This window comes from Chelonia mydas, chromosome 4 (assembly GCF_015237465.2).
Source record: "Chelonia mydas isolate rCheMyd1 chromosome 4, rCheMyd1.pri.v2, whole genome shotgun sequence".
Taxonomy (NCBI): Eukaryota; Metazoa; Chordata; order Testudines; family Cheloniidae; genus Chelonia; species Chelonia mydas.
Window position 1 is genome coordinate 58,555,642 of NC_057852.1, and position 16,516 is coordinate 58,572,157.

Genomic DNA, 16,516 nt, shown 5'->3' on the forward strand with positions numbered 1-16,516 from the left:
TGGGCTTGACTCAAAGTAAAAAATGTGAATCAAGCCTACCTGATGGCTTCTTAATAATTTAGAAATCAATATATTAATTTTAACTCCCACTGGCATGTGGAAATTTACTAGGATTTGATTTCTAGTGTCTCACTTTTCACATTGGATAGGAATACCAGTGAAGCAGCTTGTTTGTTCTCCTACAGAAACAGAAGATCCCGAGGTCCCAGACTCCAGGCTCCAGCCCGAGCACAAACGTCTACACTGCAATTTTGGAGCCCCACAGCCTGAGCCTCACAAGCCTAAGTCAGCTGCAGTGTAGACATACCCACATTGTCACCTTACTGGCTCTGTTATAAGTTGTGGATAGTCCCCTTTCCCTCTCTCTCTGCACACTCTGGGAGAAAGGTAAAAAATGAGTGTGCCACACAGCCCCATCAGGGATCAGATGGGCAAAACACTACAGTCTACAGTTTGGAGGAAGGGGGGAGGGAAAGAATATGGGCTCTATCCAATCATTTTATGGGGGGCTTTAAAAATCCACTTGCGAGGTGTCAGAGAGAACCTGCCATCAATTTTTTTCTACAACAGAATTTAAGTTTTCAGTTTGTAAATAACTACATCGCCAGCTCTAAATGGAATCCTGTAAATTGCAGTAAAACACCAAAACCATGTCAATTTCATGTGGCTACTCAGGAAAGCTATGATCAGAGGCAAGCACTGGAGATATTCTCAAGAAAAGATTATCCTAAATATTGGAGGCTGAAGGAGAGAAACAGTGCAATCCCATCCTCCAGGCAGCCTGCATTCATCACCATAGATCTGAGCATTTTCACAGCAGCCAGAAGACTCTGGAGGAGGGCGAAAAGACAAAAGTCTCCACTCCATTTAGCATCTGTCCATGTGAAGGAGTTTCACATATGTTTGACAGAGCTAGCTCGGGGATGATACAAACGATGGAGCCCCCATACGGAGCCACTGCTAGCACACTGGTAGAAAATCTACCCACCTCTTAGCCCAGGAGTTGGGTGGCAAGAGAGATGAGCTCCTCACTAGGGAACTACTCCTAGCCTTTGTTAGTAGAGCTCTCCCATGATCACCTTTTGTCCCTACTTCCAGTACTTCTAGTAGATTTAGTCTTCCAGCTAAACCTTTTCTAACCTTTTCAAACCTTGCCAAGAGATATTTGTGTGTGTTTATTCTGTACATAAATTATGTAAAATCCATATAACTCATTATCTAAAACACAACCACTGAAAAAGGTCACACATGACAGTGGGAAATGCACAAACAGATTGACCCAAACTAAGCAGCTTACACATGTGACATTCCAAGCAGTAAGCAAGCTTATAAAAATATCTGTTTTGCAAGTTAAAGCTTAGCCTCAGATTTAAGCACCACACTGAAGAGCCATGATTTAAGCATCTGTTTCTCTTATAACCTCAATGTCTGCTTCCCCGAACTCCATGATCACTGAATTTGTCCACACAGAGTAGCAGAAGTCAGGAGAGAGTCACATGATAAAAATGGCAAGTAATAGGTTAATAGGTTGTTAGACTAACCAAGAGACAATTCATCAGGTTTTTTTTTGTTTTGTTTTGTTTTTAAACTCTGAAAACAAGTGTTGCTTTTATTTTTCCATCAGTCCTCTTTTCTTGAGAAACTAGTAACATTTTCTTGTCTACAAAAAACAGTCTCAGGACATACTGCAATTGGACTGTGTTAATTAACTGTCTTTGTGGATCTAGTGAAAAAGCCAGCCCAGGCCTTGAACTTTATCAAGATAAACCCCTGGCACCCACTAATCACCATATTGGATCTTCACATAAGATAAGAGGAAGATTTTTGGCATGGGAATGAACACACACACCTTGTTGTTTGCAAAAGCCTGCAACCTGGCAGCTTTTCAGCAAGGTTTCACTCACATAGCTGTTACTGTATACTCTCCAGCTATGGCTGGGAAGTTGATAATCCTTAAGATATGAGGAGAGTTTTGATTTCTGACACAGCATTCCTGAGATAAATGAAGGATCAGAGAGATGCTTTGAAATTCCCAGAGATACTCCACTGGTAAACTGCTACATGGGAACAACTTTTAACAAGGTGTCTCAAAAAAAAAAAAAAAAAAAGGTAGTTAACTTACCAAGCTTTGTGTTTGCCACCAGACAATACATTAAATGCAAACCAGACTCAGTAAGTTGCATAGAGCATCCTGAAATCTGCCCTTCCAAAGTTTCTCACTGTACTGTTAGTATTTTGGTGATCCCTCAGAAATAAAAGCTATTCCTTCTAACTCTGCTACAGCTTCCTGTAAAAAGGTCATAACTATTCCACCAACCCCAACCAGAAAAGCCCAGTAGACGTGGATATCATTTCAGTGCCAAAACTTACTTTTTAAAATAGTTTTGCACTAAATACAGTTATCCTCAAGTGTTCGTGAAACTGTTGATTTTCTCCTTTCTACATTTTAATGTAGAAATTACATACCCAGCTACTTTATCGAGTATTATTTACTATGTTAAAAATTGATTTTAAAACTCTTGATTTATGAGCTAGTTATCTATGTGTCACATTACAAATAAACAGATTTACTCTAGATGTGAGATTGTGCATGTCACTACTAGATTGACATGGGTAAAGCTTTCACTTATACATTATGCACTTTTGTCTACCTGACACCACGAAAGTAAGGAAATGAAAAGTTACACAACCTAGCAGTGCACAGATGCTGACCCAAGGGCTTATGTGTTGCTGCTGATGGATAAAATATGTATATCGGCAGCTACATTTCAACCCTCCACTGGCTCCTGACCTCTTCCTCACACCAGCACCCCCCTCAATTAAGCATAAAAAAAGCATAGGAAACCAATACCCCAGAAACGTCATTGTGAAGCAGTCAGCGTCACTACGCACACGACACATCTGACACAAATCTACAAAAGCAAGGAAAGAAAAAGTTTTGGCACTCTTATTGTACACACCTTCTGCTCCTCCATTCAACAGCACACAACTTGCCGCCATCACAACCTTGACTCAGCCACCTTTTCTTTCTTCTGCACACACCCTATTACTGGAATATTCCCTCTCTCTCCCTCCACCAACACAAACACTTGTAGGTTTTAGTGCAGTAGTCAGTTGTGTGTGGTCAAAGTCATTTGATGAGGGGGTCCGGGAAAACAACAGTTAAAGAAAGCTCATCTCCTTGAGGAGAGTGTGACAGTTAAGGTTACAGAGTGTGGCAATTGTGGAAATGTAAAGGTGTGTGCTTGTGAGTGGAGGGGTAGAGAGTATGTCTTGTTAGGTAGCTTATCTCTCCATTGTCTTGCTTTTTTGGGTTTGTCTCCAATGTGTGTCCATGTAGAAACCCTAACTACTTCACAGAAAAGTTTGTGTATTGATTTTCTTTTTTTTAAATACTTGATTGGATGTCAGAGTTGTACAAGATAGAGGGCACAGATCTACAGGGGACAGAAGTACAGCGCCTGATGTAAAATATTTTATTTATCAGCAGCTGTGCACATACCCTTCTCTATTGGATAAAATCTAACAAGAACATAGCTCCTAACTGAGAAAGTTGTGCGTGTCTGGTCCATCCCCAATATATCAGTCAATCAAGCTTGCATGTGGCCCAGCACCTTTCCAGATAATCAATCAGGTTTGTGAGCACAGTACAAATATTCAGTTACAATGTTGGCAACAGTTAAAAATGACCATAAATCCATCGCGCGCACACACACACACACACACACACACACCGTGGCACCAGCCTGCTACCAATTTTTGTGCCAATGGACCATTTTTTCAAGAGATATCAGTCAACAATGAAAAATAAGACTGCCCAGTAAAAAAATTCAGCTAGAGCCCAAGTTTAAACACCTCCTGTTAAAATGCAGACAGAAAAAAAAATCCAGATAATTCAAGGGCATAAAAACTAATACTGTGTGAAATTTCACGAGTTGGCCACTTGCTTTTAAAAAAAACAGAAACATATCCCCTATTTTAAGAGCATCTTCAAGTGCAATTATGAGTATTGAGCAGCTATCATTTTCATTAAAAATACTCTCTAGCTGTTATGGTTGTGAGTAAAACCTTCAAAATATGAACAATGTACCCACTTCAGAGACATCTGCTAAGTTTACACAGAGCCTCAAACAATAGGTGCTAATTCAAATGACAATGATTATTTGTATGTCTGCTTTGTTATCTGTTTCACTGCACAAAATATGTAGGAAAGAAGAGGAAATATATAACAAAGACCTACAGCAAATGTTTTCCAAAGTAGATGTGAAGAGCCACAGAAGATGTAAATTGAGGTAGACCTTTAATACCACATGGCAGGGCAAAACTGGTTTTGTTTTCCTGAAGAGAAGTTTGAGAAACAATGTTTTAATTGGTTATTCCCTTGCTTTTATCAGTTTGTGTGAGTTTTTAACCAAGGTATTTTGGTTTGGTTCTGTTTTGTTTTTGTGGAAATAAATAACTCGTTCGGTCTGTATGTTAATGTATTGGCATATAAGCAATTTGACATTAACTGAACTTACTGTCAAACAGATTTTTTTGTTTAGTTTTATTTCTTAGAGCTAATTATTAAATATTCAGATTACAGTATCATCCAAGAGCTCCAGTTATGATCAGGTGCTCATTCTGCTAGGCAACATACAAAAATAAGGCCCAGGCTTTGAAAAGCTTTCAAATTAAGGAAGAGACAGATTAAATTGTTATCACTTTCTTCCAGTCATGAAACTAGTGGGCAGAACTACCTCACCCTGAGCACATGACTCCAGTGACCCAGGAATTGCACTTATTTGCTCATTGACTGCTAGGAGGAGTTCCAAGTGGCAATTTTTACCCTTAACGGATCTGGGTTATCCCTATCTAAGACACTATTTCTCTCCTATGCTTTACTGCCACTACTGAGATAAGTAGAGGTAGGCAGCCCCTGGAAACCAACAGAGCTTATTCCCCATTCCTCATTCCCTTACATGTAATTCACTCTCCCTTCCCTGATCTAAAATAGCGCAAACGAACTTTCCTTCTGGGCATATTGTAAAACCCATTTGCTAGAGTAGAAAAAATGAATGTAGTCATGGCAAGATAATTTCCTTTGAGCTTTGTTTCAGTTAAATGTGAAAAACTTGGGCTAAAACTGTCATCAAAGAAAACCCTCTCTCCTTAACACACTCTTATCCTATATTAGATATCTCCACTTTCTTGATGCAGGGTATATTCAACTGATTTGTCCAACTTATAATTTGGATAAGTAGACCAGAATCTGCAAGAACGGTCATGTGCAGGGAAAAAGCCAAAGTTAAAAAAAGAATGGTTCAGCATAACCACAAGGAATTTAGCAGAAGAAATTTTCCACCCAGACAACATAACAGAAAAATTTAATGAAAACAAAAGGTTGAAGCATTAGAGTTTTACAATGTATCACAGGATAACTATTAATTTGGAACTGCTTTCAGAGAAGGAAAGACTTCATCAAGACCCAGCAGATGTATCACTGGAACAGAACAGCACTTCAACTAGTGCAGCATGATGATCCTGGGGACCATGAGGGGGCACCTGCTGGGTTGCCTGGCAACTGCTGAGAGGAAAAAGGGAGCAAAATCCTGGACACATTAAGACTCACTGGAAACTAGGGCAGAAAAAGGAACAACTTGCTCCCCTCCTCCTGTTCTTATGTTGCCCTTACTAACACCTTCACCCAAATCTCAGCAATTCTTTGGCCCTCCTGTCGTCTTGCTACTAAAATCCACAGCTTCCAGAGGCTGCTAAGTCAGGTCTATAGCCTCTTGAAACAGCACTGCACCCAGCTAATTGGCACATCTGAGATCCAGCACCAATCAGTCCTCCGTTTCACACCAGCACTTCTCACTCTCCATTATAACCACAGCTCCCGATGCCAAGCCAAGAATCACCATCCCTAGTACCATCTATTCCTCCAATAACAGCCCCTCTGGCAACCAAATACCATGCAGGGTTCTTGCTGTGACCTAAATGCCCTAATTCTTTGCAGCCATAGAGGACTGGTGTCTCACAGGATTTCTGTTTTTTTAAACCATTTTATGAGTCACCAACCAAACAAGGCTGAACAGTAAAGTATGGAGAACAATAATCTTGAAGAGAAAAGCAAGGGACTGCTGTACTTTCACTTCCAGTGAGCGAAAGTGTGGATGAAGGGTAAGGGTGTTACTCTGAGAGGGGGATTTGTCCCACAGAATAAAAGACAGGCAGGCCAGCAATCATTAGGTGAGTAAGCATTGTATTCCCACCATTAATAAACACATTTTCTTTTAGTACAGAGCAGTGTTTCTCAACTTTGATACCAGGGACCGGCTTGCTGTCTTCCTAAACTGTGTCAGAGATATCAGTTACCAGTGCTGGTCCATGGACCGGTCATTGAGAAACACTGGTATAGAGTATAGACAGAACTTTCCAGCGTTGTTCTGTTGGTGATCCATGCCCTTTCTGCAGACTCTGCAAGATGTTACATCAGTAACAGCAACAGCAGGGTTGAAACTGCAAGTGAGCAGGCAGCAATCAGGCGAGAGTAAAAAGAGAAAGGGGAGAAGGAATAGGCCTAAACCAATTTTTTGGCAACACTTTTACCCTTTCCAATAGGGGAGTGAAAACCCCCTTTAAAAATATTCAGTTTAAAATAACCTATCAGGACATTCTATTTAAAGTGTGAAAATTATATTTGAAAAGTTTTCAAAAATTTGACTTGACAGCGTCTATAATGAAAATATCAAATTTATCATCCTTGTTAGTTTATACAAATCAGCACTTCTTAAATTATTGCAGGGATACCCCACTCAGAGAATTTATTATTGCTATGTCAGTGAAGAATATGCACGAGAGGCTTCCAATGTTTTGGAGTGTTTTAGGAATTCTATAATCTGACAAACGTAAAATAAGTTAAGCAGCCCCAGTTTTCGCTAATAGCTGATTCTTTCAAGTTCAGATGATTCAATATTTAATTTTAATTCCAAGTGATTTTTGTTTTAGACCTTTAGCCAACAAATCTAGCAAGTATTCCATCTTATTTTCATTTTTAATATCTACCAACACAATTTATATTCAGACGACCTAACTGTATCTGGTTTTACAATAATGGAGAATCCAAATAATCTCGGCCAGTGCTATTAGTGAAAAACACTAAATCCTTGTTAATAGCAGTTGTAACTCATGGGCCTGAAGACAACTTTCACGTGTCTGACACTTTTTGAAGTAATTTAATATGCTGTCAGTTATATTGTTCAACTTCCTTCACTATGTGTTTGCACAGGGTTTCCAAAGACCAGAACTACACCAACAATTTGTAGATCACACTCCAACAGCTTCATGCTGAATACCTCATTTTGCTGCAGTTTTAACACGTCTCAGGTGATGGCAATGTCACAGCCAGTGTCTCACAAATAAAATAATAAGATATTTATCAGTTAATTAGGCCCAGATTTTTACAAGGTATTTAGGCTCACTTTTGAAAATGAGACTTAGGCTATGTCCAACTTAAAATGCTACAATGACTGTAACACTTCAGCATAGATACTCACTACAGCGATGGGAGGGGTTCTCCCATCGCTGTAATTAATCCACCTCCCCAAGAGGCAGTAGGTAGGTCAATGGAAGAATTTTGCCATTGACCTAGCCCTGTCTACACCAGGGGGCAGGACAGCCTACCTATGTGGCTCAGGCTGTGGATTTTTCACACCCTAAAAGATGCAGCTATGCCGATATAGGTTTTCAGTGTAGACCAGCTCTTAGACTACTTACACATTCCAATGCTGAGTGGAGCACCTAAACACCTTTAAAAATCTGGGCCCTAATCTCATTATATTACTACAAAGTGAGATTATGCAGGTTGTTCACCAGATTCATAACCAGGAAAGTGTCAAATTGCTATGCAGCAAAATTTTTCTGTACCTTACATTATAATTTAAGCAAAGAATACAAAATATAAAGAAAATACATTACCTGTCAAAGGAACGGAATTGCACATGCTGCTCAGCAGCAGTATCACCAAGAGTTCCAAGGAAGGTTGGCGGCAGAAGGGTAGGATCCACTGTGGCACCATCTGCTGGGGTGCTAACCAAGCTTCTGAGGATGTCCTTTACGTTGACATTTTTTGAAGATGGTACAGAAGATGCAGTCTTCTCAGTCAACTCATTTCCTGCCTCACTCCTGTTTTCCTGAGATTTATTGACTTCTAAAGAAAGTGTGCATAATACTTCACTGATAGCGTCTGGACCTGAACTGGCACTCTGTGGTCCTGCTTCAGCAACAGCATCTGAATTGTTTGCTTGACCTGAAGTTGATTCCTCTCCAATGCCCGAGTCTCTTCTTCGTACAGGTGCTGAACTTTCAGAATCTTCTGTTGATACTGGAGTTGAAGCACCAGTAGTAGCAGATGGGTTTTCTACATCTTGTTACCCCCAAATAAAGAAGGGGAAATTATTTCAAGTTCATTGTTAACAGAACAACATCAACTATATTACTTCTAAGATCTATCAATAGGTGATAAAAACATTGCTAAAATATTTTATATATACTTAAAGAATGTTGTATTTATCTTCAGATTTGTTTCTAGTTTGTTCATAGGATTATACTGAAAATTCATTTCACAGGAAAAAAATCACTTCTACAAGTCTCTGACAAGTCCTCAAAAACTGTCTACGAGAATAAAATTTAAGACAATGAAAAGAAGTTGGAGTCAGACTCAACAGTAAAAGATGAAAAAAACCAAACTAATTGCTTTTTTGGAAGAAAAGAAAGAAAGAACGGCACTACTACAATTTAAACAAAGTAAATGCAGCCTTGACTCTGTAAACACTTATACATGTGCTTAACTTAAAGTCCTATTAAAGTTAATGATCACTATTACTTATGTGCTTCAATGAGACTAATCATGCACTAAACAGGACCTCACACAATGGGTCCTGGTCCTTGACTATGGCTCCTAGGCCCTACAGAGGTAACAACAACAAATAGACAACATCAGCAATTTGCAAGCTAGGTTTTTCTCAGTGCTGTCTGATAAAACAAATTAAATGGAACTTTCAAAAGTTTGTAGATTCAAAGTGTTTATAATACATATATTTATGTACATCCTTAAGTAGAATTCTATGAAGTCCCATAAGGCACTGTAAGTCATAATAAGTGACATGTGATGTGTAACCATACCCACTTGTGTCACTAACCTGTAGATGTTGCCTCACTACTTCCATTCTCTGTTCCCTTGAATGACTGGCTACGATGAGGTTGCCTCCATTCATTCTGGGGTTCCAGTATGTCTCTGTATTTTGACACCATAAGGACCGAGATAAAATATACTACAGCCAAGGCCAAGAACTGAGCTTGTTTACTATCCTCCTGTGAAGAACAACATTTATTTTTCCATTACAATTTAAACAGTGGGATATTCTCTTCATATTGTAGCCCGTAGTCTACCAGAAATAGAAATGAGTAAACAAATGTTATACTGAAACGTCATGGGCAAAACTGACTTACAAGAATTTATACCTACAAACCGCTGTTGCAGAATCAATCCATTAATACAATCATGCTTATACTGAGGATATAAACCATCTCAAAGAATCTATTGCTCTAGTTTAGGTTTCCTAAATTTTGACAAAGTTGCATCTTACTTGATATTTTATTATTTAAACTTATGTGTAGCACTGGAAGAACAATGTCACTATTCACCCAGTCTATAAAATTGGGGGAAATACAATTGTGACCAAATCCCTTTGTTTTTTCCTATGAATGTTTAAGCCTCAGCTTGACTAGACTTAATGTTGCATAAATGCTCAAGATGATCATACCAAATTACTATACCAAATATATATATTATACACGCACACACAGCACTTTTTCACATACTTACAAACCTATTAATATTTGCTATGTTGTAGCCATGTTGATCTCAGGATATGAGACATACAAGGTGAGTGAAGTAATCTTTTACTGGACCGACTTGCTGGTGGAAGAGACAAGCTTTCGAGCAACACAGAGCTCTTCTGCAGTTCCAGATGTTCCACCAACAGAAGTTGATCCAGGAAAAGATACTACCTTACCCTCCTTGTCTCAAAGATATTAATGCCACTTACTGTAAAGTGAAGCCAAGTGTCTATTTAGTAAAGGAGGAAAATATTTATGAATTATTTTCAAGTTTTGAAAAGTAATACACTAGGCCAAATATCCCAGTTTAATTCCACAACTGGAGCTGCAGCAGAAGTGAATATGGCTTTCTAATTTAAAGCTCTATTACCATAACAGAAATACAGATTCTATTGTGCCCAATTTTAAAAAGAAACGAGACTTGGGTTTTTTTAGTTTCAGTAACACTTTACAAGAAATGCGTGTGTGTTAACGTATTTGCCTCTATTTAATAATTTCTATAAATATGCACTCTATAAATATATAATTTCTATAAATGTGCACGTGTCGTGCACAAACACTCCCTTCTGAGTGCATATTTATAGAAATTATTAAATACAGGCGTGTGTGTGTGTGTGTGTGTATTATATATATATATGCACTCACACCTACACACTAATGAAAATGAACGCAACATTTATGAGGAAAGCAGAATTCCAGAGATTCAGGCTCCTAAAGATTTTAACAAGTTCATGCCCCACAGGGACAGAGATTGTACCGCACATACATGTGAACATGCCCCTTCATCTGACCTCAAACCCTTGTTCTGTAACTCTCCCAGACAGGCCACAGAGTTTCATGAGTCATTTATGAACCCCATTAGATAGCAGAACATGTAGCAGCTGCCTAGCACGTAGCCGCAGCGCAGCATTCAGAAAAACACAAAGAAAGACTTAGCAACAAAACAACTATAAGGTTTTTCATAACTCACTATATCTCTGAACACTACTGCTCGAAGCCGGTTAATATCCATATCCTGCAGAAGTCTGTCAAGGTCTCGTATTGGAGAAATTCCACCAGTCACAATGTCAACTGGACTCTATTCAAGAGAAACCAATTCTGTAACTTGTTTATAAAAGTACCACCCCCGGAAACACTAACCGTAGGATATGTAGTGCTACAATACCAGTTTCATAGTTTTTATTTTAAAGAAACAAAATAAATGTAATAACAACATACAACCAAGGAAATGTAACCTAGATGGAGCTACTATAAGATGGATGAAAACTAGTTGGAAAACCATTCCCAGAGAGTAGTTATCAGTGGTTCACAGTCATGCTGGAAGGGCATAACAAGTAGGGTTCTGCAGGGATCAGTTCTGGGTCTGTTCAATATCTTCATCAATGATTTAGGTAATGGCATAGACAGTATACTTATAAAGTTTGTGGACAATACCAAGCTGGGAGGGGTTGCAAGTGCTTTGGAGGATACGATTAAAATTCAAAATGATCTGGACAAACTGGAGAAATGGTCTGAAGTAAACAGGATGAAATTCAATAAGAACAAATGCAAAGTACTCCTTTTAGGAAGGAACAATCAGTTGTACACATACAAAATGGGAAATGACTGCCTAGGAAGGAGTACTGCGGAAAGGAATCTGGGGATCATAGTGGACCACAAGCTAAATATGAGTCAACAGTATAACACTGTTGCAAAAAAAGAGAACATCATTCTGGGATGTATAAGCAGGAGTATTGTAAGCAAGACACAAGAAGTAATTCCTCTGCTCTACTCCGAGCTGATTAGGCCTCAACTCGAGTATTGTGTCCAGTTCTGGGCACCACATTTAGGAAAGATGTGGACAAATTGGAGAAAGTCCAGAGAAGAGCAACCAAAATGATTAAAGATCTAGAAAATATGACCTATGAGGGAAGATTGAAAAAATTGGGTTTGTTTAGTCTGGAAAAGAGAAGACAGAGTGGACATGATAACAGTTTTTAAATACATAGAAGGTTGTTACAAGGAGGAGAGAGAAGAATTGTTCTTGTTAACCTCTGAGGATAGGACAAGAAGCAGTGGGCTTAAATTGCAGCAAGGGAGATTTAGGTTGAACATTAGGAAAAATTTCCTAACAGTCAGGATGGTTAAGCACTGGAATAAATACCTAGGGAGGTTGTGGAATCTCCATCATTGGAGATTTTTAAGAGCAGGTTAGAAAAACATCTCTCAGGAATGGCCTAGATAATACTTAGTCCTTCCATGAATGCAGGGGTCTGGACTAGATGACCTCTTGAGGTCCCTTCCAGTCCTATAAACATGACTCTCCTGGAGACTATTCATCAACACACATCAAACTGATGGTACATAGGGCACAGTGACCAATATAGATTTCATATTAAAAGAAATATGGATAGGGGAACCTGGGAAAGTAAGACAGATTCAGACTTTTTTCAACACTGGAAGATTCCAATGTTTACATATTTAAACAATTACTTTAAGATTTAATATTCACATTTCTTTTCTGCTGCATGTTAATGGAACAAAAAACATAGGAACTTAGCCATTGGTACACATTAATTGCAGTATTAATGTTTGCCTTACTTAAAGGTGTCATATACTTGCCTTTGCTGCAGACTTCCCTGTTCCTATAAGGCTCTGCATTGTTTTCTGACTCCTTACAGTTTCTCCAATAGGTTTCATTTGTGTATGCTGCTGGCACTCCAAACAATTTCTTACTGCCACTGCACACACTTAAAGGAAAGGATATGTTATGTGTTATAATGGGAAGTAATTTTTTCTCATTGGTGCATCACTGCAAGGAATACAACATGCTTGCGTTTACATTAAAAAATAAAAGATTAAATAAACAAATAAGAGAAAAAGATTTACTTTTTAAGTTGCCCAAAAACAATGCTCAAGAGATACTTAAATCAGAGTAATAATCAGAGTAATTAAATAGTTATTAGAATTCATATTTCACATATAAATATTTATACATCCAAAAGAATTTGTTAGCATTGCTGAGTCCTCACATTCTGATTTTCTCTTTGAAACATTTTCATTTGTACAACTGCATACACAAATGAGCTAAAATTTTTTTTGTATACTGACACTGAAGAAAAATAAAAATGATACATTAGTGTGACATACAAAAAGGACAAATACTAATATTTACTACTTTGTTGCTCAATTGCTCTCAGACTAAGCCTATTCCTCTAGTTTTTTTTAAAACTCATTTTTTTGTTTTATCTTCTCACTATTTTCAAATAAGGAAGTACACAGATCTAATAATTTACTGTTCTGTTTGCCCTGTTGCACTTGTCCCATGATTTAATTGTTTGGAAAAGGAGAAGTTGACGGTCATGAACCACAGCATGGACACTCAGGCCTAGTAGTCAGAGAAGTGGCAGTCATCATGCTTAGCAGTTGGAGCAGGAGTCAGGAACCTGCAGTAAAGCCAAGGGTCACAGCCGGAGTCAGGAAAAGGAGGAAGGCTGGAGCAGGACAGGAACAAGGCAGGCAAGAAGGCAGGCACAGGAGTGATCGTTGCTGAGCGCATAAACCTTGAGCAGCCACTGACCCAGTACTGCTGCTGGGCTTAAGAGCAGGTCTGGTGATGCCTCTCAGACAATCGGGCACTTGGCTGATCAGGGTATTCAGTTGTAGGCAGTGGTGAGCTGGAGCCGGTTCGCACCGGTTCTCTAGAACCGGTTGTTAAATTTAGAAGCCCTTTTAGAACCGGTTGTTCCGCGAGGGACAACCGGTTCTAAAACGGCTTCTAAATTTAACTGGCCCAAAGTGGCACCTTAGGCGCCAACTCCACGGGTGCTCCAGCCCTGGAGCACCCAAGGGGAAAATTTGGTGGGTGCAGAGCACCCACTGGCAGCTCCCCACCCCACCCCCGGCCCCAGCTCACCTCTGCTCCACCTCCATCTCCTCCCCTGAACGCGCCACGCCTCCCTGCTCCGCTTCTCCGCCCCCCCCCCAGGCTTCCCACGAATCAGCTCTTCGCGCGGGAAGCCGGGGTGGGCTGAGAAGCAAGCGGCAGCTTCCTGCTCAGGCCCAAGGAGGCGGAGGTGAGCTGCAGGGGGGGAGGGCACGAGGAGGGCCGCCCGCGCCGCAGCAGGTAACCGGGGGGGAGGGGGGCGGGGGGGGCGGGGGCTCAGGGGAACCACTCCCAGCCCCAGCTCACCTCTGCCATCCTCGGCCTGAGCTGGAAGCCACGGCCTGCTTCTCAGCCCTCCCCGGCTTCCCGCCGAACAGCTGATTCGCGGGAAGCCGGGGGGGGGGGCAGAGAAGCAGAGCGGGGTGGTGCGTTCAGGGGAGGAGGCGGAGCGGAGGTGAGCTCGGGCAGCGGGGCGCGAGGACGGCCGCCCGCGCCGCAGCAGGTAACCCGGGGGGGGGGAAGGGGGGGCGGGTGTGCGCAAGGGAACCGCTCCCCGCCCCAGCTCACCTCCGCCACCCTCGGCCTGAGCTGGAAGCCGCGGCCTGCTTCTCAGCCCTCCCCGGCTTCCCGCCGAACAGCTGATTCGCAGGAAGCTGGTGCGGGGGCGCGGAGAAGCAGAGCGGGGCGGTGCGTTCAGGGGAGGAGGCGGAGGCAGAGCGGAGGTGAGCTGGGGCCAGGTGCGGGTGGGGAGCTGCTGGTGGGTGCTCTGCACCCACCAATTTCCCCCAATTTTTGCCCTAAGGCGCCACTTTTGATGTGATCAGTGGGGGGAGCGGCCACTACGCCTGCTCCCCCCCAGCTACGCTCCCCCGCACCTAGGATCCAGAGAGACCTGCCAGATGCTTCCTGGGAGCTGCCCCAGGTAAGCGCCACCGGGACTCCCCACCTCACCCCCCCGGCAGGTGCCTCTGGCTCTTAGGGGTGGGGTGGGCACCCATTACGGTGGCCCACGAGACCCTCCTGCCCAGTTCCAGGGCCAGACAGGGGAGAGGGGTGGATGGGGCAGGGGTCCGGGGCAGGGGGGTGGGTGGGTGGGGGGGTGTCAAAGAACTTGGGGGGGTTGGATGGGGCAGGGGTCCCGGGGTGGCAGGGGTGGGCAACCACCCCCTCGTGGGGTGAGGAGGGAACCCGTTGTTAAGATTTTGGCAGCTCATCACTGGCGGTAGGTCATCTAGCTGGTCCCAGGCTCAGTGGCAGGCCCTGATTCCTGACACTCTGACTTTAGATTTAGAGCTACATTTCAGTCATACAAAGGATACCTTATAATTCCAGAAACCCCTTCTAATATACAATTGGCATTGATGTATTTTTTTCTGAAGCAATTTTGTCAACTGGACCCAGACATTCCTTGTTTGCTGCCATTTCTAGACCATTTGCCCCTTTCCCGGATATCTTCTGAGTGATTCCACCACAGACTCTTTCTGCTCAATTCAACTCTATACAAACACGGTATAATTTGAGCCCTGAATATCTGTGGATATTCGCTTTATATCCAGGGACCATGATTGTGGATCACAGATCGGATGCAGATGCAAATTTTGTATCTGCACAGGGCTCTATGTATAATACTGGATGCACGGGGGCTAGTATACAATGATGCATTTGAATTACACTCATTTTAAATTTGCATTTCTAGTTGTTATCTCTGTCTACACCATCTCCCGAATTATTTTTACAAAAATTTAAACCCTCCTTAAAGCTTCCTTCCCCTCAGACACTTATCTAAAGATGAATTTTCATTATATATGCTAAAGATGACATTTTCCTGAAACCTGGTATTTTTAAACCCAATTATTTGGGATGCATTTTCAACCCACAGATGTCTTTATAGACAAAATGAAAATATGCACCGAATATGGATTTCAGCTCACTGTGCCTACCAATACTTAACCACATTCATAGCAATTTTAATACTTAAATACGGAATAAAAAAGGCTTGTATGTATTATCTGAGTAGGAAAGAGAAGTCTATTATGGGGCAAACTGCAAGTAAATAAACACAACATATGAAAAAAGTCACTGAAAGGTTAGACAACTTCAGATCTAGTAGCCAAAAAGTCAGACATTTGGTTAAGTGAAGTATGATAAACATCTAAAACTATTCTCCTTAAATATATAAAAACAAAGTTAAATGGTAGTTAACATTATTTTGAAGAAATCCATTTTCCTTCATTAAGCACTTTTACTTGCTTACCCAGTCGAAGGCATTGTCTCAGAATTCCTCCAGATGACATATTTTTCTCAGACTCAATTTCAGTGAAGCCAAGAGAGCTTGCAAAAATTAACACATCCACAAGGCTGATTAATCTCTGAAGAAATGTTACCGAAGCTTCTATTGAAAGTCCTTGAGTTGGCTCTATATTCTCTAATTCATGCTGTGAGAGGGAAAAGTTGAAAACATGTATTCCTATAGAAAAGATCATTCTTATAACTAAAAATTCCATGAAGAACACAGGTCTGTAAAAAGTCCATTATTGCTCATTGGCAAAATAATTAGTCATACTTCAAGCTGAAGAATTTAACTGGAAGAATGCAGACAGAATAACCACATCATATTCCAGGCTGCACTGGGGCCCCAAGCCCTCTAGATGGCTCTTCCCCCTCTTCAGGCAATGACAGCAGGAGCCTAAATTCCTTCTAAGGGAACAGCCCATATAGATCCATGCACTCCCAGGAGGACAGATATTCCTATTAATGTACTATATGAAG

The 16,516-nt window shown here is 41.2% G+C and overlaps 1 protein-coding gene across 9 annotated transcripts in view; it reads right to left on the reverse strand.

Moving 5' to 3' along the window:
• The window catches only part of LRBA (LPS responsive beige-like anchor protein), a 549,006-nt gene that overhangs the window by 413,835 nt on the left and 118,655 nt on the right, over positions 1-16,516 (reverse strand). For all 9 annotated transcript variants that reach the window (XM_043545801.1, XM_043545802.1, XM_037897376.2 and 6 more), the window contains exons 26-30: positions 16,002-16,182; positions 12,484-12,611; positions 10,853-10,960; positions 9,183-9,354; positions 7,960-8,407 (exon numbers count right to left, since the gene is read on the reverse strand). In XM_043545801.1, coding sequence (XP_043401736.1) covers positions 7,960-8,407; positions 9,183-9,354; positions 10,853-10,960; positions 12,484-12,611; positions 16,002-16,182 — 1,037 coding nt within the window. The remainder of the gene's footprint in view (positions 1-7,959; positions 8,408-9,182; positions 9,355-10,852; positions 10,961-12,483; positions 12,612-16,001; positions 16,183-16,516) is intronic.